At 45.6% G+C, this 23,672-nt stretch overlaps 3 protein-coding genes across 6 annotated transcripts in view; 2 read left to right on the top strand and 1 right to left on the bottom strand.

The window, feature by feature from the left end:
• Positions 1 to 603, top strand: part of stag3 (stromal antigen 3) — a 39,692-nt gene extending 39,089 nt beyond the window's left edge. For 2 of the 3 annotated variants that reach the window (XM_012953358.3, XM_031897643.1), the window contains exons 32-33: positions 143 to 218; positions 303 to 603. In XM_012953358.3, coding sequence (XP_012808812.2) covers positions 143 to 218; positions 303 to 449 — 223 coding nt within the window. In that variant the 3' untranslated portion in view covers positions 450 to 603. 3 annotated transcript variants of the gene reach the window in all.
• Positions 1 to 16,568, bottom strand: ap4m1 (adaptor related protein complex 4 subunit mu 1). 2 transcript variants are annotated; one of them, XM_012953347.3, is made up of 16 exons: positions 15,860 to 15,948; positions 14,197 to 14,262; positions 12,696 to 12,784; positions 11,788 to 11,894; positions 9,280 to 9,376; positions 9,085 to 9,195; positions 8,918 to 8,998; positions 8,606 to 8,668; positions 7,277 to 7,343; positions 6,979 to 7,032; positions 4,505 to 4,611; positions 4,276 to 4,367; positions 3,229 to 3,276; positions 2,930 to 2,980; positions 2,727 to 2,844; positions 1 to 906 (listed from the first exon to the last, which is right to left on the bottom strand). In XM_012953347.3, exons 2-16 carry the CDS (start codon positions 14,252 to 14,254, stop codon positions 709 to 711), a joined length of 1,341 nt encoding a protein of 446 aa, XP_012808801.1. In that variant the 5' UTR covers positions 14,255 to 14,262; positions 15,860 to 15,948; the 3' UTR covers positions 1 to 708. The 2 variants fall into 2 exon arrangements, with proteins under 2 accessions (XP_012808801.1, NP_001106436.1); NM_001112965.1 differs by lacking the exon at positions 15,860 to 15,948 and adding an exon at positions 16,527 to 16,568 and having other exon boundaries at positions 590 to 906.
• Positions 16,094 to 23,672, top strand: part of mcm7 (minichromosome maintenance complex component 7) — a 15,341-nt gene continuing 7,762 nt past the window's right edge. The window contains 10 exon segments of the mRNA NM_213712.1: positions 16,094 to 16,159; positions 18,338 to 18,417; positions 19,183 to 19,347; positions 20,781 to 20,905; positions 20,991 to 21,171; positions 21,262 to 21,399; positions 21,906 to 22,055; positions 22,422 to 22,536; positions 22,907 to 23,038; positions 23,466 to 23,549. Of these exon segments, the coding sequence (NP_998877.1) occupies positions 16,132 to 16,159; positions 18,338 to 18,417; positions 19,183 to 19,347; positions 20,781 to 20,905; positions 20,991 to 21,171; positions 21,262 to 21,399; positions 21,906 to 22,055; positions 22,422 to 22,536; positions 22,907 to 23,038; positions 23,466 to 23,549 (1,198 nt within the window). The 5' untranslated portion in view covers positions 16,094 to 16,131.

Raw genomic sequence — 23,672 nt, forward strand, 5'->3', positions numbered from 1 at the left:
TGTTATTTGATCGCCATTTTATTTACACAGCATGATAAACAGGCCCCTATGCATCGGCACTGTCACAAAACATTCCACTCACTGAATGTGCTCGTACTCACTGCTGTGCATCCACACAAACACGTCTGCCTTCCTGCCATAGGCTGAGCTTAATGGAGGAGGAGGAGGAAGACGAATACGTGATACAAGAGGATGAGAGCAGCGAGGGTTCAGCAGAGGTAAGGAGTGAGCAAACCTTCAACTGCTGCTTTGTAAGCAGTCACTAAATAGGAATAAAAATATCTTTTGTTTTTTACTTTCAGTACAAGCCAGATCTGTTTGATTCTGCACTATATGAGGAGGTAAGGAAGGTTTATATATATATTATATATAGCTATATAGCGCATATATTCTCATCTGTCTGTATACACGTAATAGTCACATTCATATGCACAGTCCTATCTATATGAATTACACTGATCTCTGTTATACAGGAGGGCGTTTAACTTACAGCCGATATCCCAGAGCGAAGCCAAACTTCGGGATTACTTTGTGTTAGCGACCCAAGCGCAGTTGTTTCCTATTCAGTTAGCCATTAATTAAACGTTTGTTTATTCTGCAAAACTCTTCATTCTTGCATTTATTCAAATCAACATCTTGAGGTGAGTTTGTTGCCGGAAGATAATGTGCAGTCCTTACGCGGTATATAGGGAGCACAGAAGCTCACAGTCACCTCAGCCGAACGCTGTAAGAGTCGCTCTGGGTCAGGTACCGAACCCACGTATGGACTGGGCACAGGCGCTCGCTGGGCAGCCTCAGGAAGCGGATCTGAAGGCCGGAACAGGTGATGGATGGGATCTGGAAGGAGAGGTTGAGAGGAGGCAGGTCTAGTAGAGACGGAAGGGAAACACTAGCAGAGGTATCCACCTGTGACAGAGAATAGATGTAAGAGAATGTGAGTAGGTGCAGCACTAGGGCAAAGCTGGGCAACCTGTAGCCCTCAATATGTTCTACACACTTAGTCAGCTGGGAGTGAAGGCTCTGTGTCTCTTATCTAGGGGTGATGCAAGTACTAAGTACATACAGGGCTGCCATTAGAACCATCGGGGCCCCGTACAAGTTGTTTATATGGGGCCCCCATGAACACAAGCTGGGAGTGAAGGCTCTGTGTCTCTTATCTAGGGGTGATGCAAGTACTAAGTACATACAGGGCTGCCATTAGAACCATCGGGGCCCCGTACAAGTTGTTTATATGGGGCCCCCATGAACACAAGCTGGGAGTGAAGGCTCTGTGTCTCTTATCCAGGGGTGATGCAAGTACTAAGTACATACAGGGCTGCCATTAGAACCATTGGGGCCCCGTACAAGTTGTTTATATGGGGCCCCCATGAACACAAGCTGGGATTGAAGGCTCTGTGTCTCTTATCCAGGGGTGATGCAAGTACTAAGTATATACAGGGCTGCCATTAGAACCATCGGGGCCCCCATGAACAAAAGCTGGGAGTGAAGGCTCTGTGTCTCTTATCTAGGGGTGATGCAAGTACTAAGTATATACAGGGCTTCCATTAGAACCATTGGGGCCCCGTACAAGTAGTTTATATAGGGCCCCCATAAACACAAGCACGAAGTACCTACATTTTGGCCACACCCCTTTTCTGTGCAATATAAACAGCTGATGTTACTTGTCTTTACTATTTATAAGCTGTTCAGTTGCATTAATTAATGCCCTAATTAACAGTCAGTTAATTGGCAGCCAGTGGAGTTTGCCCTTACGTTAAACCAGTGGCTCAGTAACAACATGTTGCTCACCAACCCCTTGGATGTTGCTCCCAGTGGCCCCAATGTTGCTTATTTTTACATTTCTGGCTTGAGGGCAAGTGTTGATTGCATAAAACCCAGTGTAAAGCCAAACCTCCTATAGGCTGCCAGTCAACATAGGGGTTTCAAATAGCCAATTGTAGCTCTTGTTTGGCACCCCAGGGATTTTTCCATGTTTGTGTTGCTCCCCAACACTTTTCCATTTGAATGTAGTTGGGGATCCCTGCATTAAACCCTACACTTCTTCCTGCCCCTGCTCTGTGCTGTCATTGCTTGATATGGAAGTTACGTATGGTTTCACATAATTTACTGCGTTAGTTTAGAGGCCCAATGACCTTGCTGTGCGGCCCAATAACTAGTCAGTAGGAGTTCATAAAAGCAGTAAAAATAATAATGTGCTAAGAAGTGAGTCTTTTAATTAGGGAGTCAGTGGAGTAAATAGATCCCAATACAAACAGCTGACGTTACTTTATATTAAGCAGTTCATATAAATAGTTACAATGATTAGTTAATGGGCTAATGAGTCAGTCAGTTCATTAGGGGCCAGTGGAGTTTTCCCCTCTCAAGCTTCTTTGCATCTTTTGCTTGTACGCAAGTTACGTAAGTTTCTAGGCAAATTACACAAATTAAGCAAATTGTGTAAGTTTTGGCTTAACTTTATACGTAACTTTTGCAACTCGGGCCCCACTTGCAAAGATGATTTCTCCGGGCCGGCTACATTTGTACCCCCTCCCTGATGGCGGCCCTGGGTACTTACGTACAGAGATGCTGCACAGAGAGTACTGGACTAAAGCAGCTCTCAGAAATCACAGAAGCCTAATAGTACGACAGCCAAGCAGTATCCCTTCCCCTGGGACTACATCATCCACATTACTTTGCTGCTAATGGATACCTGCTCATTAACGAACGGAAACTACCAAAACAAAGACCTTAAAGAGAGCTGAGAGCTGTGTCCCTCCGCGGATCCTCGGAATGCTCCAAGCAAGAGACTGCAAGCTCGGTAACAGCTCCGCACTCTGGTCTGGACTGCTGAGTTCCTGAGAGACACTGCAATGGAACAAAATCAGCCAAGCTCCACAGATCCAAAAGAAAAAATATATATATATGTGTGTAAAGTAACTGTACTACTTACCTGCTGGTTCCCTTTGGCACAGGTATCTGTATACGGACATTAATTGCTTGGCTATAAAGGAAGTATAAATTCAATTAGGAGCTTGTAATCAGCTTTACCCAAACTATGGAATTTTCCACGCTCTGTTTCTGGCTTTCTATGGTTATTTGACTATCAATTTGAACTGCCGGAAGTGTTCATTCTGTATACAGGAGGAAAGTCTAAAACAGTTGGGGCAGAAGCACTTTGGTGCGTTCCGCGGATGAATTAACAGTAGCCATATCTAATTACTTTTTTGACGTCTCCCCTACTTCACTTACCTCTTAGGACTCAAGTCGCAGTGTAGTTTCAAGTACATGCGCAATCGGCTGCAAAAGCAAAACGCACAGATGTTTATTTGCTCGGCCAGAATGAGTTAACTTTTAGTATGATGTAGAGAGTCATATTCTGAGGCAATTTGCAATTGGTCTTCATTTTTTATTGGTAGTTTTTTAATAAGGATGCAACAAAACCACTATTTTGTGACTGCCTACCTTTGTCCCTCTGTTCTTTCTGACCTGGTTCCTCAGTTACAAGCTGCTCGATTCCTCTCCTTCCTTGTTCAGAGTGAAGCCCCGACCCCACTTCCTGTTCGGGTCTCTCATCAAGAAAAAAAAACCCTGCTAATGCACAGACTGGCTCCTGCTGCCTCCAGGCATGTGCAAAAGGCTCTCCACTTCGACTACAGGTAGTTGAGGGAATGGGGGACCTGAACAGGAAATGGGGGCTGGGCTACACTCTGAACAAGGAAGGAGAGGAATCGAGCAGCTTGTAACTGAGGAACCAGGTCAGAAAGAACAGAGGGACAAAGGTAGGCAATTCTGGGAGGCTGTTTATAGTTATTTTATTAATAGAAGAAAAAAAGATTTACTTAATCTTTAAGACAGGTAAGGGTTAAAGAGAACCACATGCACAGCACCCAGTGAAAAAGGTTCAACTTCCATGTTTATGTGACAAAAAGTCACATGATTTGAAGGATTCTGAAACGGTTCGGCCAGAGTCATGGATTCGCCCGAATTCGATTCCTGCTAAAAACAAGGCCAAATCCTGGATTTGGTGCATCCCTGTTTTTTTAACTATTTCAATGATGGTTCAGCAACTCTCCAGCTATCTGGTTGCAAGGGTCCTAATGACATTAGCAACCAGGGAGTGGTTTGAATGAGAGACTGATATATGAATAGGGGAGGGGCTGAATAGAAAAAAGTTATAACAAGTAACAATGAAACTGTAGCCTCAAAGAGCAATAGATTTTTGGCTGCCGGGGTCAGTGACCCCCATTTGAAAACTGCAAAGGAGTTTGAAGATGGAGATGATCTATTCGATGTTACCTGCTGCCGGGCTCTCTCTCCAGACTGGGGAACAAGTGGAAGGGTAGAGTAGTGCTGAGGCTGTCGGAGATCTGGTACTGCATGACGGTGAGCTGCACACAAGGGAGAAAGATAATAAGAGTAAGTGCATAAATGACTGAGGAACAATGATAATAATGGCAGTCGGAGAAATTGGCTCAGAAGAGCAAACAGCTGACCCCATATCCACAAACATGTAGGGGACCCTCACCTCACCCTGGGGCGGCACCACCTTTAGGATGCGATTGCTCTCAAATTCATCCAGTTTGACCGACTCGTGGAACTGACAGCCATCCACGCGCACAGCACAGCCATATCCTATAGCGCAATATAACAGCACGGAAATGTTATATACGGAGACACACAGAATGGGCTACACTAAGGGGCCCATTTACTTACTCACGAACCGGACGAAATGCGTCCGATTGCGTTTTTTTCGTAATGATCGGTATTTGCCGATTTTTTCCGAAAATTATCGCGACTTTTTCGTTGCCATCCGAATGTTGCGTAAAATCTAGCGATTTTTTCGTAGCGTTAAAACTTGCGCGAAAAGTCGCGCCTTTTTCGTAGCCATTCCGAAAGTTGTGCAAAATGTTGCGATTTTTTCGTAGCATTCGGATTCATTCAAGCTTCAGTTTGGTGACTTTTCTTGGGCCAGGTTGGAGCTGCAGGGTGCCATTGAGTCCTATGGGAGGCTTCCAAAATCATGCTAAGTCTGAAAGTTTCGGCCGCCGCTTACGAGCGCTCAATACGAAAAAGTCGCGACAAGATACGAGGGAATCGTAATGGCTACGAAAAACTCGCGTTTTTTCGCGAAAATCGTATTGGTAACGAAAAAGTCGCGACAATTTCCGAAAAATGGTAAAGGCGCCGAAAAAAATCGCAAAAAATACGAAAAAGACGCAAAATGTTCGTTTTCCAATCGGAATTTTTCCAATTCAGATTCAAATTCGTGTCTTAGTAAATCAGCCCCTAAGGGTGAACTTGATCGGCCATGGACAGAAATATCATCATCATTTCTTGCAGAGACAGCAAACAGTTATATGGGCTCCCACGAACCATATCTATATTTATTGGCTGGTCCGAACATTCAATAAAGGTAAGAGGAGGTTACACAGGGGCAGTAGGCCCAGAGCATTGTGGCCATAGAAAGTAGAAAAAGGGGAATTATTACCAATAGATACATCCCACTAAAGCTCCCCATACACATTGAGATTCGCTCGTTTGGCGATGTCGCCAAGCGAGCGGATCTTTACCCGATATCCCCACCTACGGGTGGGCGATATCGGGAAGCATGTAGGTAAACGATCAAATTATATTGGCGGCAATGGGGCAGTCGGTTCAGGGACCGCATCAACGAGCCGATGCGGTCCCCGATCCGACTGAATTTTCTAACCTGCCCAATCGATATCTGGATGATTTCAGGCCAGGCCCCTCATTCCTGCTCCAACACGGGCCAATAAACTGCCGAATCTGTCCAAGGGACCCATATCGGCAGCTACAATCGACCCGTGTATGGGGTTAACAGTGGAGCAGACATGGCTCAGTAAATGGGTGCCATCCAATGGAAGGATCCCAGGCAAGAGAATACAATGGTTTTAGTTAACTGCCTACTAATCTCAGGAACAAAGGGTGTAACAAAACATTGAGGACAATAGGTGGATTCCCCATCTCTTTCCAATATAAAAGAAAAGCACAGTGAGAACTTTTCAAGTCGGAAGCCCAGTGGGATCCCTTAACTTTTCTGAGCCTAAAGGTGGCCATGCACGCAGCGATTTTCGACTTTTCGTGCAACCATTGGTCGCAGGAAAGATCGTTCCCACCCTCCACAGACGTTCAGGGCTGAATTGTCAGATATGGAGGTAGAAACAATAGAAATTCTACCTCCTTCTGACGATTCAGCCCTGAATGTAGATTTTGCTGGGGCGCCTTCAATGGCGCCCAATCAAAATCTTTTAACCCGGCCAAAGTCAACGAATATCCGCAGCTTTATGCTATATCGGTCACCTCGTTGAGCAGCCATACATGCACCAAATATCGTACAAAACTGGTGCGTGTCTGGTCAGCTTTAAGATGCCCATATATGTAACGATAAAGTTGTACAAAGTTTCGGATCATGTGTGGGCTCTGAATTATATATGGGATATATATGGTATAATTTTCATACCATGGAGATCAGTTGTTTAGTCGATTGGCCAGCTTAGAAAATTTTGGTCGCATAACTATAATATCTGTGCATGTTTTGTTAATCTGGCGATATGCTTGGGGGACCTAAAATGGGAGTCACTTTCATACGATTGGTCTCTGCCAACTATTTCATGTTCAGAACATCCTTCCATTTGATATTTCTAGAGCTTTATCCTACAGTTTCAGGCTGAATTCGTCAGAAGAAGACTAAAATCTGAACGTGTATGGCCAGGTTTAGTTTTATCCGCCCTTGCCTAGTATATCGGGAATATAAGAAATAGAACTGTAAATGTGAACGGATTACTGCAGTTTTGGAGCAAAAACAGGAGACGGACAGTGAGAAGAGAATGGACAGAGATCAGTAACTCGGGTATGAATGGAGCCAAATAAAGTATGAAAGGTGCTGGTTCAGATCCAAAAATGAAGTGACTTCATATTAATTTCACACATGCTGGTCAAGGATTGACTTGTGTGTATATATTATCTGTCCCCACTCACCTCTGATCTCTGAGCCCCCGACACAGAACTCTTCGCTGAGTCCAATGCGCAGCTCTGGAATTTAGGAAACATCATGCAAGATATCACTTGATACAGCTGGAATAAATGGCACCATTACACATATCTGTGTGGGATCCGCGCTTAGTATCCTACTTGGAACTCAAATCTAGAACCTGATAGTTGCAGACACACGAAGAACATTCAATGTCCTAAAGCTGAAATGCACTGGAAAAAAAAATCTTCCTGACAGCTGTACGGATATTACCTTTGCATCAGCCAATCAGAAGGTATTACTGACCTGGGCAATTTGCATAGAAATTCTTGAGTCGAAGTTCACCTTGAACGTCAGCCTTTAGGAGTGAGCCCTGTCGGGATAAAAAAATATATTTGTGGTGAAAAAATTTCAACCTCCGTGTTTATGTGACGTGGATTCGGCCGAATCCTGCTGAAAAAGGCGGAATCTTCGCCCTGGAAAAAAAGCTGAATCTTCAAATCCAGAATTCCCAAACTGAATCCTGGATTTGGTGCATCCCATGACCAAGCCCTGTCTTCCCGCACTGCCACATGGTGTTCCCCCTACTCTTAACCTACTCGATACAAGTCTGATTGAATCATAATGGCGGCCTGTGCAGACCTGTAAAACAAGAACTGTATCAATTATTTTCTATCCTGCCCAATAGATATCTGAGTTTTTGCCCATATGTCGGTCACACTTGTCCTCAATTTGGCCAAAAAGCAACTATCGTAAGGGGTCGAGTTGGCGGCTTATATTGGCACATCTACAGCCAGATGGATTTATGCTTTTGTTACGGAATCCAGATAAGCCTGTCAGCTGATGAATTTACTATCTACTTTTAAAAGTGTTCCTTTGTAGGATGGTACAGTCTTGTAACTAGGGATGCACCAAATCCACTATTTATGGTTTCAGACGAACCCCCAAAAGTGTAAAGGATTCAACCGAATACTGAATGAATCCTATTCCTAAATTACGTATGTGATACGGAATGGTTAAAGAACGAGTGCGAAAAATGTTCAACTTCCGTGTTTATGTGACAAAAAGTCACATGATTTTATGGATTCGGTTTGGCCAGGAGGCATGGATTCGGTCAAATCCTGCTGAAAAAGGCTGAATCTTGGCCAAATCCTGGATTTGGTGCATCCTTATTTGTGACCCCCCCCCCCACAACTACAACATATGGACATTTACTAAATAATTTCGTATTTTGTCTAACTTATAGAACATTTCGGAATGTTTGTGAAAAGTTCGTTAAATTTCCACAAGTTTTTCATTAAATTTCCGCAAAAAAATACAAACATTTTGAAATTCGTTAACTCTTTCTTTACGCTTTCATCGGGACTATCTTCACCAGGTTTGATGTGTTGAGTCCTATGGGAGGCTTCCAAAGCCAGACATGGAAGGCATCAAAGCCAGAAAGCTTTTCGTGGCATAACAAACTTTTTGGCACGGAAATATTGTGACTTTCAGAACGCTATTGCGATATTTTCGTACGAACGATAAAAGCATTTTCAGAACTTGAAATTATTGTGGTTACTCCGAACATGTTATTGTGGAGATAACTTTCCACGCCCCAGTGTTTGGGTTTTTTTGTGACATAGTTATACTCACATTTGGCCCTATGGCGACTGTCATACGTTCAGTAACATCCAAGAAGATTTCATTTTGTTCTCCCTGGTTTAATAAAAATAATCAGTGAGTTGTATAGCAGAAAGGCAAGGCGTATGCCCTCGGCCAGGGGTGGCCAGACTTTTTCCATCAGGGATCGACCAATGACTCCTCCCCCAAGAAGCAGCGTATGTACACATTCCTGCCGCACTTCTGCATCCCCCGGCTTCGTCGCGGTCCACCAGAAATCCAGAGGGGATCAACTGTTGGACCGTGATCGACGCCTTGGCCACCCCTGCCCTAGGCTACACTTACCTGCTGATGGCGCGAGGACAGCACGGGCCGACTGGAAGCCGAACTGGGAGCCACCTTACTCTGCTGGGTCTCTGCTCCGAACTGATGGCATTAAAAAGATGGTGGATAAGAAGACTGGACCCAAAGTAGAACATTTGAATTGTTATGTGTATATACTGCTAACTTACCAGCCCAACACTGCTCATATCCAATAGGCTGAAAGGCTTGCTGACCACAGCATCTGACTGGATGAAATTTTTAAGCATCTCTGTGGATGTGGTTTGGATATAGCCATAATCCTGTAAATTGTGAATGAAATAATTTATATGAGCCAATAACAGACACGTGTATTAAACGTATGTGTGTGGGTTCCCAGGACTTACCAGAACCTCATCCAGTAACTCATAAATCAGCGCAAAGTTGAGTCGTACAACAGCTTCGCTCAGGTCTCCGCAATAATCTTTGATGAGGGAGGCCAATCTGACGGTGGGAAACGGATAAACAGTGTTCATTTTATAGTCCAGTTGCTTTATTAGTGTAAAAAATGAACGTATATCTGTATTCACATATAGGGAGGAGCTACCTTATTGTGTCCCATAGACAGCACAGTGTATGGGTATCACTTACTGGCGCCCACTAATCAGGCATACTGTAATGCCATACAGGTATAGGATCCATTATCCAGAAAGTTCCGAATTACGGACAGGCCGTCACACATAGATTCCATTTTATTCAAATTTTTAAAAATGATTTCCTTTATCTCTGTAATAGTTGATCCCAACAAGATATAATGAATCCTTATTGGAGGCAGAACAGTTCTATTGGGTGTATTTAATGGTTAAATGATTCCCTTTTCTCTGTAATAATAAAACAGTACCTGTACTTGATCCCAACTAAGATATAATTACCCCTTATTGGGGGCAGAACAGCCCTATTGGGTTTATTTAATGGTTAAATGATTCCCTTTTCTCTGTAATAATAAAACAGTACCTGTACTTGATCCCAACTAAGATATAATTACCCCTTATTGGGGCAGAACAGTCCTATTGGGTTTATTTAATGGTTAAATGATTCCCTTTTCTCTGTAATAATAAAACAGTACCTGTACTTGATCCCAACTAAGATATAATTACCCCTTATTGGGGGCAGAACAGCCCTATTGGGTTTATTTCATGGTTAAATGATTCCCTTTTCTCTGTAATAATAAAACAGTACCTGTACTTGATCCCAACTAAGATATAATTACCCCTTATTGGGGGCAGAACAGCCCTATTGGGTTTATTTAATGGTTAAATGATTCCCTTTTCTCTGTAATAATAAAACAGTACCTGTACTTGATCCCAACTAATATATAATTACCCCTTATTGGGGGCATCCTACTTATAGAAAGACCCCTTATCCAGAAAACCCCAGGTCCCGAGCATTCTGGATAACAGGTCCCATACCTGAATAATGAATCCTTATTGGTGATGGAAAAAAACTACTGAGTTTCAAACAATGTTGAAATGATTTTAAGCGTAAGGTATGTTTTGGTAGACATAAGGTATGGAGAAATACCCCTTATCCGGAAAACCCCACGTCCAGAGCATTCTGGATAACAGGTCCCATACCTGTGTAATCACTGTTGTGTACTATAAATTGATCACATCCTTCTCACAAACAAATTTTTCACAGATGTCACTTTGTATTGGTTTTATAGTCTGCACACTATTGATAAAGATTTCTGCCATAATGTGTATTCTGCTAGGCCAGTGCTGTCCAACTGGCGGCCCGCGGGCCGCATGCGGCCCGCGACCCCCCTCTGTGTGGCCCCCCACCTGTCTGGCTGCTTTGATAGTTTACTCTTGTGTAAGCTTTAAATGGTATCAGTACTGTGATTAACTGCCCCCCTGCATGGTTCTCACCTCAGATTCAGGCTGTAATCCCCCTGTATTGTTTAAATATGTAATCCCCTGTGTTGTTCACACCTTTTAATCTCTGCATTGTTCCCCCCTGCAGTGTTCCCACCTCAGGCTCAGGCTGTAATCACCCCCATTGTTCCCCTGTTCACACCTCAGGAGCAGTAGAAACCCACAAATAATCCCTGCACACTACAAAAAGAACATATACTGAGGTGCTACTGCAATTAAAAAGTTTTTTAATATATAGTTATTGTGCAGACTGTAGGAGCAGTGCCAGCATTGTGTCACTGTAGGCTGCCTGTGTGTGCCATACACACAGGCATCATAGGGCAAGCAGAGTATGGCACACACAGGCAGAGTATGGCACACACAGGCAGAGTATGGCACACACAGGCCAAGTATGGCACAAACCAGCCAAGAATGGCAAACACAGTGAAAGTATGGCACATGCAGGCAGGGTAGGGAAGGTAGAGTATGGCACACACAGGCAGGGTAGGGCAGGCAGAGTATGGCACACACAGGCCAAGTATGGCACAAACCAGCCAAGTATGGCACACAGGCAGGGTAGGGAAGGCAGAGTATGGCACACACAGGCAGGGTAGGGAAGGCAGAGTATGGCACACACAGGCAGGGTAGGGAAGGCAGAGTATGGCACACAGAGGCAGGGTAGGGAAGGCAGAGTATGGCACACACAGGCTGGGTAGGGAAGGCAGAGTATGGCACACAGGCAGGGTAGGGCAGGCAGAGTATGGCAGGTTTTTGCTGTACTACAACCATTAATATGGGTATGGTCATGTGATAACATGGGTGTGGTTTCAAGTGGGTGCGGTTTCAAAAAGGGGAGTGGTCAAAACTGGCTTCCATTATCGGCCCTCCACCACGTAGGTCGGAAAAATTCCGGCCCTCGGTACAACAGAAGTTGGACAGCACTGTGCTAGGCTACAGTCCCTGTGTAGGTGCTGCCTGTGTATCTATGGTTTATCTTCTCACCGGTTTAGCAGCTCAATGTACATGAATGGGGAATCGCTGGGGCTAAGGCTGACGACGAAGAAAAGGCCTTGATTCCGCACGTGGATATAGTGACAGCCGTCATGTTCCTGGGAAACAAATAAACAAGTGAGACGATTTGTTTTGGCTTGTGAGCCTGGGTGGCAAACACATAATGCATACAGAATGGACAGTAAAGTACTATATTGTCTGTAGGTAAAGATTAGATGAAGATATCCTGGTTATATATATATATTATATATAGTGATATCCCCCCCCCCTCCAGCAGCCGATCAGCAGAACAATGGGAAGGGAGCAAGATAGCAGCTCCCAGTAGGTATCAGAATAGCACTCAATAGTAAGAAATCCAAGTCCGGCTTGGGACTCCTCCAGTTACATGGGCGTAGGAGAAACAATAGGTTAGCTGAAAGCAGTTCTAATGTGTAGCGCTGGCTGAAAGCTCAGACTCAGGCACACTTTACTGCTGCACTGCAAGTTGGAGTGATATCCCCCCCCTCACCCCCAGCAGCCGATCAGCAGAACAATGGGAAGGGAGCAAGATAGCATCTCCCAGTAGGTATCAGAATAGCACTCAATAGTAAGAAATCCAAGTCCGGCTTGGGACTCCTCCAGTTACATGGGAGTAGGAGAAACAATAGGTTAGCTGAAAGCAGTTCTAATGTGTAGCGCTGGCTGTAAGCTCAGACTCAGGCACAAGGCACTGAGATGGCGCCTACACACCAATATTACAGCTACAAATACATTTGTTGGTTCAAGAATAAAAGGTTAAATGGCAGAGGGAATTATTTGCTGTGTAACAGTGTCATTTAGAATAGTGCTGGGAGCAATTTATCAGCAATACTTACAGGTGTATTACAACACAAAGACAAGTCCTATGCAGACAAACTCACCGTGACTACAGGGGCCTGGTCTGATGGCACAGAAGACAGCTTGAGATAGAGACCATCAGCCACATTGGAGTGGGCCGAGCAACCTCGATCTGGGGTAGTTGATAAGGTCAATGAGACATTAAGGATTCCTTTCCCTCTAGCAGCTGCTGAGTGATATCCTACTCTATGCCTTCCCTTACTGGTGTAATAATAATTCATCCAATAGAGGGAAACTCAACTTTTACTAGAGGAGGGTTTTGTTCTCCTTTAAAACCAGCATCACCTCTCCAGAGCCCCCTGTTTTCCTTGTACCCCACTACTAGAAACCCATTAAACTTCTCTGTTTGCTGTACCTAGTTCTATGGGCAGTGGGGGCGGTTGGCCCCAGCACGCAGGGACGCCATCAAATCACAGGGCCCCTCACAACATTTTCTGGGCCCCCTCCCTCAGGGCTACTCCTACAATGGCCCCTCCCATCAGTGTTCCCCCTCAATACATTGGTGCCCAGGGCCACCCCTTACAATGCTGGCCAGTGTGCCCCCTAAAGATAGGGCCCCCATAAGACAGTGCCCCTCAAAGACAGAGCCCCCCAATTGCCCCCATACACAGGGCCCCCCTAACGTTATGCCCCCATATACAGGGCCCCCAATTACCCCTGTACACAGGGCCCCCCTAACTATGCCCCCATAAGACAGTGCCCCCATATACAGGGCCCCCTAACTCTATGCCCCGATAAGACAGGGCCCCCAATTACCCCCATACACAGGGCCCCCCTAACTCTATGCCCCCATAAGACAGGGCCCCCAATTACCCCCATACACAGCCCCCCCCCTAACTCTATGCCCCCATAAGACAGGGCCCCCAATTACCCCCATACACAGCCCCCCCCCCTAACTCTATGCCCCCATAAGACAGTGCCCCTCAAAGACAGGGCCCCCAATTGCTCCATACACAGGGCCCCCTAACTCTATGCCCCCATAAGACAGTGCCCCCATATACAGGGCCCCCAATTACCCCCATACACAGGGCCCCCCTAACTCTATGCCCCCATAAGACAGTGCCCCCATACACAGGGCCCCCCTAACTCTATGCCCCCATAAGACAGTGCCCCCATATACAGGGCCCCCTAACTCTTATGCCCCGATAAGACAGTGCCCCTCAAAGACAGGGCCCCCAATTGCCCCATACACAGGGCCCCCCTAACTCTATGCCCCCATAAGACAGTGCCCCTCAAAGACGGCCCCCAATTGCCCATACACAGGGCCCCCCTAACTCTATGCTAACTGTCCCCTCTGTACCCCCCTGATGGCGGCCCTGCCAGCACAGCTTCAGGTCCTCCTCTACATTTTCTCAAGAGTCAGAACAGAAAGCGATAACAAATTAGGTTATTTTCAACAACACCTCATTTTTATAAGAGAAAACTGTAAAATGAGTAAAATCCAGGCTGTGTAGTTGTGGGGCAGATAAATGGAACGTGGCCCAGATGTATAATGGTGCTTGTCAGTACTGCAGGAAAGGATACAGTCCTTGTGTATGAGGAGGTCACCTTTGGAGGACAGGATGAAGAGCTGAGAGATCATAGTGGCATCTGGAACAACACAGTAAAACAGGATTAATAGTGTCACTGTGGCTTTAATACTCAATAACCATTAGGGTGAAGACACACGGAGCTACTAGTAGCAGCTAACTGTTGTGGCTACTAAAACAGACAATGCCGATCATTTACTGATAATTGTCTCTACGTGTGTGTTTTAGCAGAGGCAATTCTCAGTATTGTCTATGGCAGGGGATTTTCTATAGTTTAGTAGCCGTGACAAGTAGCTGCTACTAAGTAGCTCTGTGTGTCTACACCCTTAAAAGGAACAACATCAGATCAAATACAAGATGCTCAGTCTACAGCAGGAATTGGTAATCCGGTAACTCCTAGTTACTACTCCCAGTAGGTCACTTTACATAGAGATTATAGAAATTACACTTCTTAGGCTGAAGACACACGGAGCTACTAGTAGCAGCTACTAAACTCCAGAAAATCCCCTGCCATAGACAATACTGAGAATTGCCTCTGCTAAAACACACGTAGAGACAATTATCAGTAAATGATCAGCACTGTCTGTTTTAGTAGCTGCTACTAAGTAGCTCCGTGTGTCTTCTTCCTAAGGGTGAAGACACACGGAGCTACTAGTAGCAGCTACTTGTCACAGCTACTAAACTCCAGAAAATCCCCTGCCATAGACAATACTGAGAATTGCCTCTGCTAAAACACACGTAGAGACAATTATCAGTAAATGATCAGCACTGTCTGTTTTAGTAGCTGCTACTAAGTAGCTCCGTGTGTCTTCTTCCTAAGGGTGAAGACACACGGAGCTACTAGTAGCAGCTACTTGTCACGGCTACTAAACTCCAGAAAATCCCCTGCCATAGACAATACTGAGAATTGCCTCTGCTAAACACACACAGAGACAATTATCAGTAAATGATCAGCATTGTCTGTTTTAGTAGCCACTAGCTACTAGCTGCTACTAGTAGCTCCGTGTGTCTTCACCCTTATAGATTTGAATTAAGACGACGACCCCCTTACAGTGTTCAATCTATTCAGTCTGTCTTCATTCCTACGCAGCGCTGTGTTCTATACAAAATATAGGAGACATTGTTTTTTACAACATGCCCAGTAAGTGGGCTGAAAATGTCTCAGAAAGTGCAATTTTTGCCAAATATTGCCCCTCACCCCTCCTATAGTATGTTATATTTCTGCCCTTTGTATCACCACAGGGAAAAAAAGTGATTTTTCTTTGGCATTGTCACATGATTGCAACTGATTTTAACCAAAGTTGTTCCTAATGACAGCTGGATTCCAATAAATGTGGCCCCCAGGTAAGTGATTTGGGGGCCCTGTCATATTTTACAGAAATACTGAGAGTTGCTGAGCAGGTTTAATATTTTAGTCAATTCCATAAATGGTGGCATTTTACCACACAAAATATTTTCTCTGTGATTAGCTTTAGCCATATAACGCCTCATATCACAGCAGGCCACCTGTTACAGTTTAATTTGCCTCAGAGATAAGAAAGCACAACATTCACCGACAAGCGCAATAACAAAACCCCACACACAAGCGCCACCTCTAAAAGCGCGCCAAAGCATAAGGTTGCAACGCATCCATTACCTACTCTTATTGGTTCACTTACTCTAGGGGGCGGATCTATGTGACCGCAAAGTCGCGTTCAATTGGTTGCGGTAGCGCTAAGTTACGGCCAATCGAGTAACTGCTTTATCCCGCTACGCATCCCATTGGCTACAAGCGCCGTCGCTTCACCGCTCCGCTTCAGTTGTTAGGGGAGGTACAAAGCAAGCGAGCAACCGGCGGCCAATTAGAGCGCAGGGAAAGTAAAAGCCCGCGAAAAGAAGAGGCACAGGCGATCCGGAGAGTGAGGCAGTAGCAGCGCAGCGAGTTACCATCATGCCCAGGGATTACCAAGCCGAGAAAGGTGAGGAGGGGAAGCCGCAGTATCAGTGAGGGGGGCTGGTTAGAGGGAGGGAGCGGAAGCTTGGGGCTCCCTTTATATTCCTGGCTTGTTTCTCCTCACAGCCAGTTCGTTTCCACAGCTCAGAGTTTATGGGGAGTTGTAGTTACACCTCGATAGTGTGCCGTACAGCACAATGACTTTACGACACTCTGCGGAAGGAGAGGCCTATAATGAAGCTGCTTTATGGGGCAGGTTTGCCTGTATCTCCCGGGGCCCCTCTGTGGCGGCAGAATGTGCTGCGGGGTGTATAGGCGGCAGCTACAAGCCTATTGGGCGCAGGTTCCGGACTGGCTGACTGTGAGGCGAGGGGGGGGGGGCGCTGGGTTACCTGTAATGTGAGGGCCCGGGATGTACCATTAGGGCCAGGGAGGGCCCGCTTTACCGGCGCGGAGTAGGGAGCGCTTCCGGTTCTGACGTCACTTCCAGCCCAGGCTGTCACGTGATACAGGGAGTCCCTTTGTGTCCCGGGGCAGCTCCATGCAACTGGCGGGGAGCCGGGAACCCCCGGAACAGGAATGGTATCGCCCGGGGCCGGCCGTTGGGGGCGGGGCTGTAGGGAAAAGCGGACGTTTATTGGATAACGGTTCCATATGGGCAGCGGGCCCTGCGCTGTACCTTCCTACACTGACACAAACATAACTACACTCACTAATGGCCCTGTCCCATACCGCTGATTGGGTCATTTCTTTATTATTATCATGTGTTCTTATAGCACCAACATATTCTGCAGCGCTGTATAGTAAGTGTAGAGTGTAAGCTCTTCTGGGCAGGGCTCCCTTCCCCTCCTGTATCGGTTCCATACATTGGACATACAGAGTAACATATAAAGCAATGAATAACCGATACAGGAGGGGAAGGGAGCCCTGCCCAAAAGAGCTTACACTCTACAAGAGAGCTTAGGGGAAGGGAACCCTGCCCAAAAGAGCTTACACTCTACAAGAGAGCTTAGGGGAAGGGAACCCTGCCCAAAAGAGCTTACACTCTACAAGAGAGCTTAGGGGAAGGGAACCCTGCCCAAAAGAGCTTACACTCTACAAGAGAACTTAGGGGAAGGGAGCCCTGCCCAAAAGAGCTTACACTCTACAAGAGAGCTTAGGGGAAGGGAGCCCTGCCCAAAAGAGCTTACACTCTACAAGAGAGCTTAGGGGAAGGGAACCCTGCCCAAAAGAGCTTACACTCTACAAGAGAGCTTAGGGGAAGGGAACCCTGCCCAAAAGAGCTTACACTGTACAAGAGAGCTTAGGGGAAGGGAGCCCTGCCCAAAAGAGCTTACAATCTACTAGAGAGCTTAGGGGAAGGGAACCCTGCCCAAAAGAGCTTACACTCTACAAGAGAGCTTAGGGGAAGGGAACCCTGCCCAAAAGAGCTTACAATCTACAAGAGAGCTTAGGGGAAGGGAGCCCTGCCCAAAAGAGCTTACAATCTACAAGAGAGCTTAGGGGAAGGGAGCCCTGCCCAAAAGAGCTTACAATCTACAAGAGAGCTTAAGGGAAGGGAGCCCTGCCCAAAAGAGCTTACAATCTACAAGAGAGCTTAAGGGAAGGGAGCCCTGCCCAAAAGAGCTTACAATCTACAAGAGAGCTTAAGGGAAGGGAGCCCTGCCCAAAAGAGCTTACAATCTACAAGAGAGCTTAGGGGAAGGGAGCCCTGCCCAAAAGAGCTTACAATCTACAAGAGAGCTTAGGGGAAGGGAGCCCTGCCCAAAAGAGCTTACAATCTACAAGAGAGCTTAAGGGAAGGGAGCCCTGCCCAAAAGAGCTTACAATCTACAAGAGAGCTTAAGGGAAGGGAGCCCTGCCCAAAAGAGCTTACACTCTACAAGAGAGCTTAGGGGAAGGGAGCCCTGCCCAAAAGAGCTTACAATCTACAAGAGAGCTTAGGGGAAGGGAGCCCTGCCCAAAAGAGCTTACAATCTACAAGAGAGCTTAGGGGAAGGGAGCCCTGCCCAAAAGAGCTTACAATCTACAAGAGAGCTTAAGGGAAGGGAGCCCTGCCCAAAAGAGCTTACAATCTACAAGAGAGCTTAGGGGAAGGGAGCCCTGCCCAAAAGAGCTTACAATCTACAAGTTCTTGTATGTTACATGTGCTTCTGAGGGTTCAGATGACTTACTGATGGCTCCTGTTGGCTTTTCCCTATAGAGAAGTGCAAGACCTTTCTGCAGGAGTTTTACAAAGATGACGAGCTTGGAAAGAAGAACTTCAAGTATGGAGTCCAGCTGGTGAGTGGCTACTGAGGGGTATGGAGTATTCTAAAGCCCCAATATAGTAGGCTTTTCATAGTGTTTTTTGATATATGCTGCACATTGGGTGGCGAAATGTAGCGCAGAAAGGTCAAGAGTTCCAATACTGCAGGTTTTAGTGTCCTCGTGCCTGTACCATGGGTCATAGTATAGCTTATTAAAGAAACGGTAACACCAAAAATACAAAATAATGTACTGTCGCCCTGCACTGGTACAGCTGGGGTGTTTGCTACAGAAACCCTACTATAGTTTATATAAATACCCCGCTGTGTAGCCCCGGGGGCAGCCATTCCTGCACCGGTACAGCTGGGGTGTTTGCTACAGAAACCCTACTATAGTTTATATAAATACCCCGCTGTGTAGCCCCGGGGGCAGCCATTCCTGCACTGGTACAGCTGGGGTGTTTGCTACAGAAACCCTACTATAGTTTATATAAATACCCCGCTGTGTAGCCCCGGGGGCAGCCATTCCTGCACTGGTACAGCTGGGGTGTTTGCTACAGAAACCCTACTATAGTTTATATAAATACCCCGCTGTGTAGCCCCGGGGGCAGCCATTCCTGCACTGGTACAGCTGGGGTGTTTGCTACAGAAACCCTACTATAGTTTATATAGATGCCCCGGGGGCAGCCATTAAACCCTACTATAGTTTATGGAAATGTTGTGTATATAAGAATCTGTTAACTGTACAAAAGTCCTACAGAAAAGAATATAACCTGTACCTGACTAATCCCTATATTATCAGGCTAATATTGCTCACAGAGAGCAGGTTGCGCTGTACATCGATCTGGATGACCTGGCCGAGGAGGACCCCGAGTTAGTGGATGCAATCTGTGAAAACACAAGGAGGTACACAAACCTGTTTGCTGATGCCGTTCAGGAGCTGCTGCCCCAGTATAAAGAGCGAGAGGTGAGTTGTTCTGCCCCCAATAAGGGGTAATTATATCTTAGTTGGGATCAAGTACAGGTACTGTTTTATTATTACAGAGAAAAGGGAATCATTTAACCATGAAATAAACCCAATAGGGCTGTTCTGCCCCCAATAAGGGGTAATTATATCTTAGTTGGGATCAAGTACAGGTACTGTTTTATTATTACAGAGAAAAGGGAATCATTTAACCATTAAATAAACCCAATAGGGCTGTTCTGCCCCAATAAGGGGTAATTATATCTTAGTTGGGATCAAGTACAGGTACTGTTTTATTATTACAGAGAAAAGGGAATCATTTAACCATGAAATAAACCCAATAGGGCTGTTCTGCCCCCAATAAGGGGTAATTATATCTTAGTTGGGATCAAGTACAGGTACTGTTTTATTATTACAGAGAAAAGGGAATCATTTAACCATGAAATAAACCCAATAGGGCTGTTCTGCCCCCAATAGGGGGTAATTATATCTTAGTTGGGATCAAGTACAGGTACTGTTTTATTATTACAGAGAAAGGAAATCCTTTTTAAAATGTAAATGATTTGATTAAAATGGAGTCTATGGGAGATGGCCTTTCTGCAATTCTAACTTTCTGAATAATGGGTTTTCAGCTAAGGGGTCCGTTACCTGTACATTTGCTTTGGCTTTCTACTAGATACTATATTTCTATAGGATGTGAAGCCTGGCCAGAGTAAATAATCCACACCAATGGGATGGTGTATTTAGCCACAGACTTCACATAGTGAGGCATACAAACTACAATACAAGAAGTAACAATATGATACTGTATAACTGTAAATACTCTGATGCATTCATCTGTTAAAGGTAACATTATCCATCAACAAAGTCCTTATTTCAAATATGGAAGTCCCTATTTCTCTGCCTTCTCAGGGGGACACAGGGAACGTATGGGGGTTAAGCTCCACCCTCCAGGAGGCAGGACACTTGATTAACAAATTAAAGGGGCGTGCCCGTTGCCAGATTTACCCCTCCGCTGTACCCAATCCAATCAGTTTTTCAAGTGTCCTGCTGCCAGGAGGATGGACAGCTAGGTCCCAAGTGAGACCTAATATGAACACTTCGATCAGGGCCTATTGGGTAATGCCGGCAGCTAGCACGCCCCTTTAATTTGTTAATCAAGTGTCCTGCCTCTTGGAGGGTGGCGCTTAACCCCGTACGTTCCCTGTGTCCCCCCCTATCGACGGATTTAACAGTGAGTAACAAAAATCCTATTATATAAAGCTTTGTTCTTATTGCTCAGTTTATCAGAAACAGAAATGGAAGCCCATTCATAACTTTGTAGTCTTTCATGGGAAATCCATCCTGGTCCTAATACAGTAGTTGCAATGTGAATTAAATGCATCATTTCTGTTTTAGGGAAGAATAATCTCGGCTACTATTCTTTCCTGCTGTAGGTGGTACATAAAGATGCTTTGGATGTGTATATTGAGCACCGCTTAATGATGGAGCAGAGAGGCCGAGACCCCAGTGAGACCCGTGATCCTCACAACCAGTACCCCCCAGAGCTTATGCGCAGATTGTAAGTACCATTCACTGGCCCAGTTGGTGGTTGGTTTTAATGACATTAATAATAATCTAAAACCGCGTCCCTGTGTTCTATGCAGCGAACTGTACTTCAAAGCTCCGAGCAGCTCAAAAGCCCGCGTGGTGCGAGATGTCAAAGCCGATTCCATCGGCAAGTTGGTTACAGTTCGGGGCATAGTCACGAGGGTCACAGAAGTCAAGCCTATGATGGTGGTGGCAACGTACACATGTGACCAGTGTGGTGCCGAGACCTACCAACCGGTGAGTGTCGCTAATTTATAATTTCACTTGTAGAATTCCATTGTTTCCAACAGAGTTTGTTGATTCTCACCGGTTTGATTTTTCTTACAGATTCAATCTCCAACTTTTATGCCGCTTATAATGTGTCCCAGCAGGGAGTGTCAGACAAACCGCTCTGGGGGCAGGCTCTACTTGCAGACCCGGGGCTCTAAATTTATTAAGTTCCAAGAGCTGAAGATTCAAGAACATGTGAGTAGCTGAAATTTAAAGCAATACTGACATGGGATGGGGATAAACCCATCAGTTAATAGAGCTTCTCCAGCAGAATCCTGCATTGTAATCTGTTTTTCCCATGGGGCTAGCCATATCCTTCATTTCCCTGGGTGGCACGGTCACGTGACCTGTGCTTTGATAAACTTCACTCACACTTTACTGCTGCGCTGCAAGTTGGAGTGATATCCCCCCCCCCCTCACCCCCAGCAACCGATCAGCAGAACAATGGGAAGGGAGCAAGATAGCAGCTCCCAGTAGGTATCAGAATAGCACTCAATAGTAAGAAATCCAAGTCCGGCTTGGGACTCCTCCAGTTACATGGGAGTAGGAGAAACAATAGGTTAGCTGAAAGCAGTTCTAATGTGTAGCGCTGGCTGAAAGCTCAGACTCAGGCACACTTTACTGCTGCGCTGCAAGTTGGAGTGATGAGAGTAAATGTATACAATGCAGATATTAAGTCTTCCAACCCTCTCTCTCAATAGAGTGATCAAGTTCCAGTTGGGAACATCCCTCGCTGTATGTCTGTGTATGTACGTGGGGAGAACACGCGGCTCGCTCAGCCCGGGGACCATGTCAGTATCACTGGAGTCTTCCTGCCGATGCTAAGAACTGGCTTCCGTCAGGTGGTACAGGTAATAAACAATTTACAGTTATTACAATTCATCATTCTAGCTCAGCAGCTTCCTTATATTGCTGTGAGGTGGGATTACCCTTTAGCGGGTTTTATGTACAGGTTTCTGTGTGAGTAAATGTAAACAAGAACAGCAATTCCTATATAATATTCCTATTTTATGATCAATTTTGTACTGTGGGGAGTGCCCGGCCGCGGCTACCTAAGCATTTGTTTGAAGGACAAGTCAACCCAGAATATATTTTTTTGCCTTATAAAAAAAACTTAATTCTAAGCAATATACATTCCTTACAAACTTGTAATGGTTTTTGAGTTATAACTGTATAATTTTGGGGTTCACTGGTGATTTGTGTGGTTTTTCCTACAGGGGCTCCTTTCAGAGACGTACCTCGAATCTCACCGTTTGGTGAAAATGAACAAGACCGAGGATGATGAACTCGGAACAGAAGAGCTGAGTGAAGAGGAGCTGCGACAGATTACTGGTAAGCAGATGAGGAGTCCCTGTATGGAAGAACTGACTTCTCTAGGTTATAGACTATAGACCAGGGGTGGGCAATACGTCATTTGCGGTCCACCAGTCGATCCCCCCCCCCCCCCCAGATTTCTGTTGGACCTCGATCAAGCTGGGGATGCGGAAGTGCTGTGTGAATGCGTCGGTCTGGTCCATCGCGACCGGACAGAGTCCTGCTATAGACTGTCTCTGTATGACCCACTTTTGACTTAATAAAAATCAACTGGGGTCCAGACTGACAGCTACTGTATTAGTTGCTGCTTTGTTTGCTCTATGCTGCTTATAGGAAGATCTTGTATTTAGTCCTTATTCCTAATTGACTTTTTTTATTGTAACACCAGAGGAAGATTTCTATGAGAAGCTGGCAGCCTCCATTGCGCCTGAGATTTATGGGCACGAGGATGTGAAGAAGGCTCTACTTCTGCTCTTAGTGGGAGGAGTTGACAATTCTCCCCGTGGCATGAAGATAAGAGGTATGCATCATTGACTAAAGGTCCCCATACACCATAAGATCTGCTCGTTTGGCCATGTCGCCAAGCGAGCAGATCTTCTCCCGATATCCCCCATCTACGGGTGGGTGATATCGGGAGAATCCAGGGTAATTCGGTTGTTTGGCCCTGGGGCCAAATGATCGAATTATAACGTCGGGAATAGGAAAAGCTGATCCAACTAGATTTTCGAATCTGCCCGATTTCAGGCCAGATATCGGTCGGGCAGGCCCGTCGGTAGTGCCCATACACGGGCCGTTTAGCTGCCGAATCTGTCTAAGGGACCCATATCTGCAGCTGCTGTCGGCCCCTGTATGGGGACCTTAAGCCTTCCCCTAGTTTGAGTTCATATAAAATATAGAAGCCGTTCATTTCAGGTAAACTGACCTGTGTATGTTTATTTCCCCCCTAGGGAACATTAACATCTGCCTGATGGGTGACCCAGGAGTTGCAAAATCACAGCTGCTTTCTTATATTGATCGTCTAGCACCTCGGAGTAAGTGTTCAGATCTGTCGTCGGAATCCGTTTGGAGTAACGGAGGACTAGTGTAGAAGTTATGTACCTTGATTCAGGCTTAGCTGCTATTTGTAAACAGCATTTCTTTTCTCTTAGTCTGTT

Source organism: Xenopus tropicalis, chromosome 3 (assembly GCF_000004195.4).
Source record: "Xenopus tropicalis strain Nigerian chromosome 3, UCB_Xtro_10.0, whole genome shotgun sequence".
In the NCBI taxonomy this organism is placed as follows: domain Eukaryota; kingdom Metazoa; phylum Chordata; class Amphibia; order Anura; family Pipidae; genus Xenopus; species Xenopus tropicalis.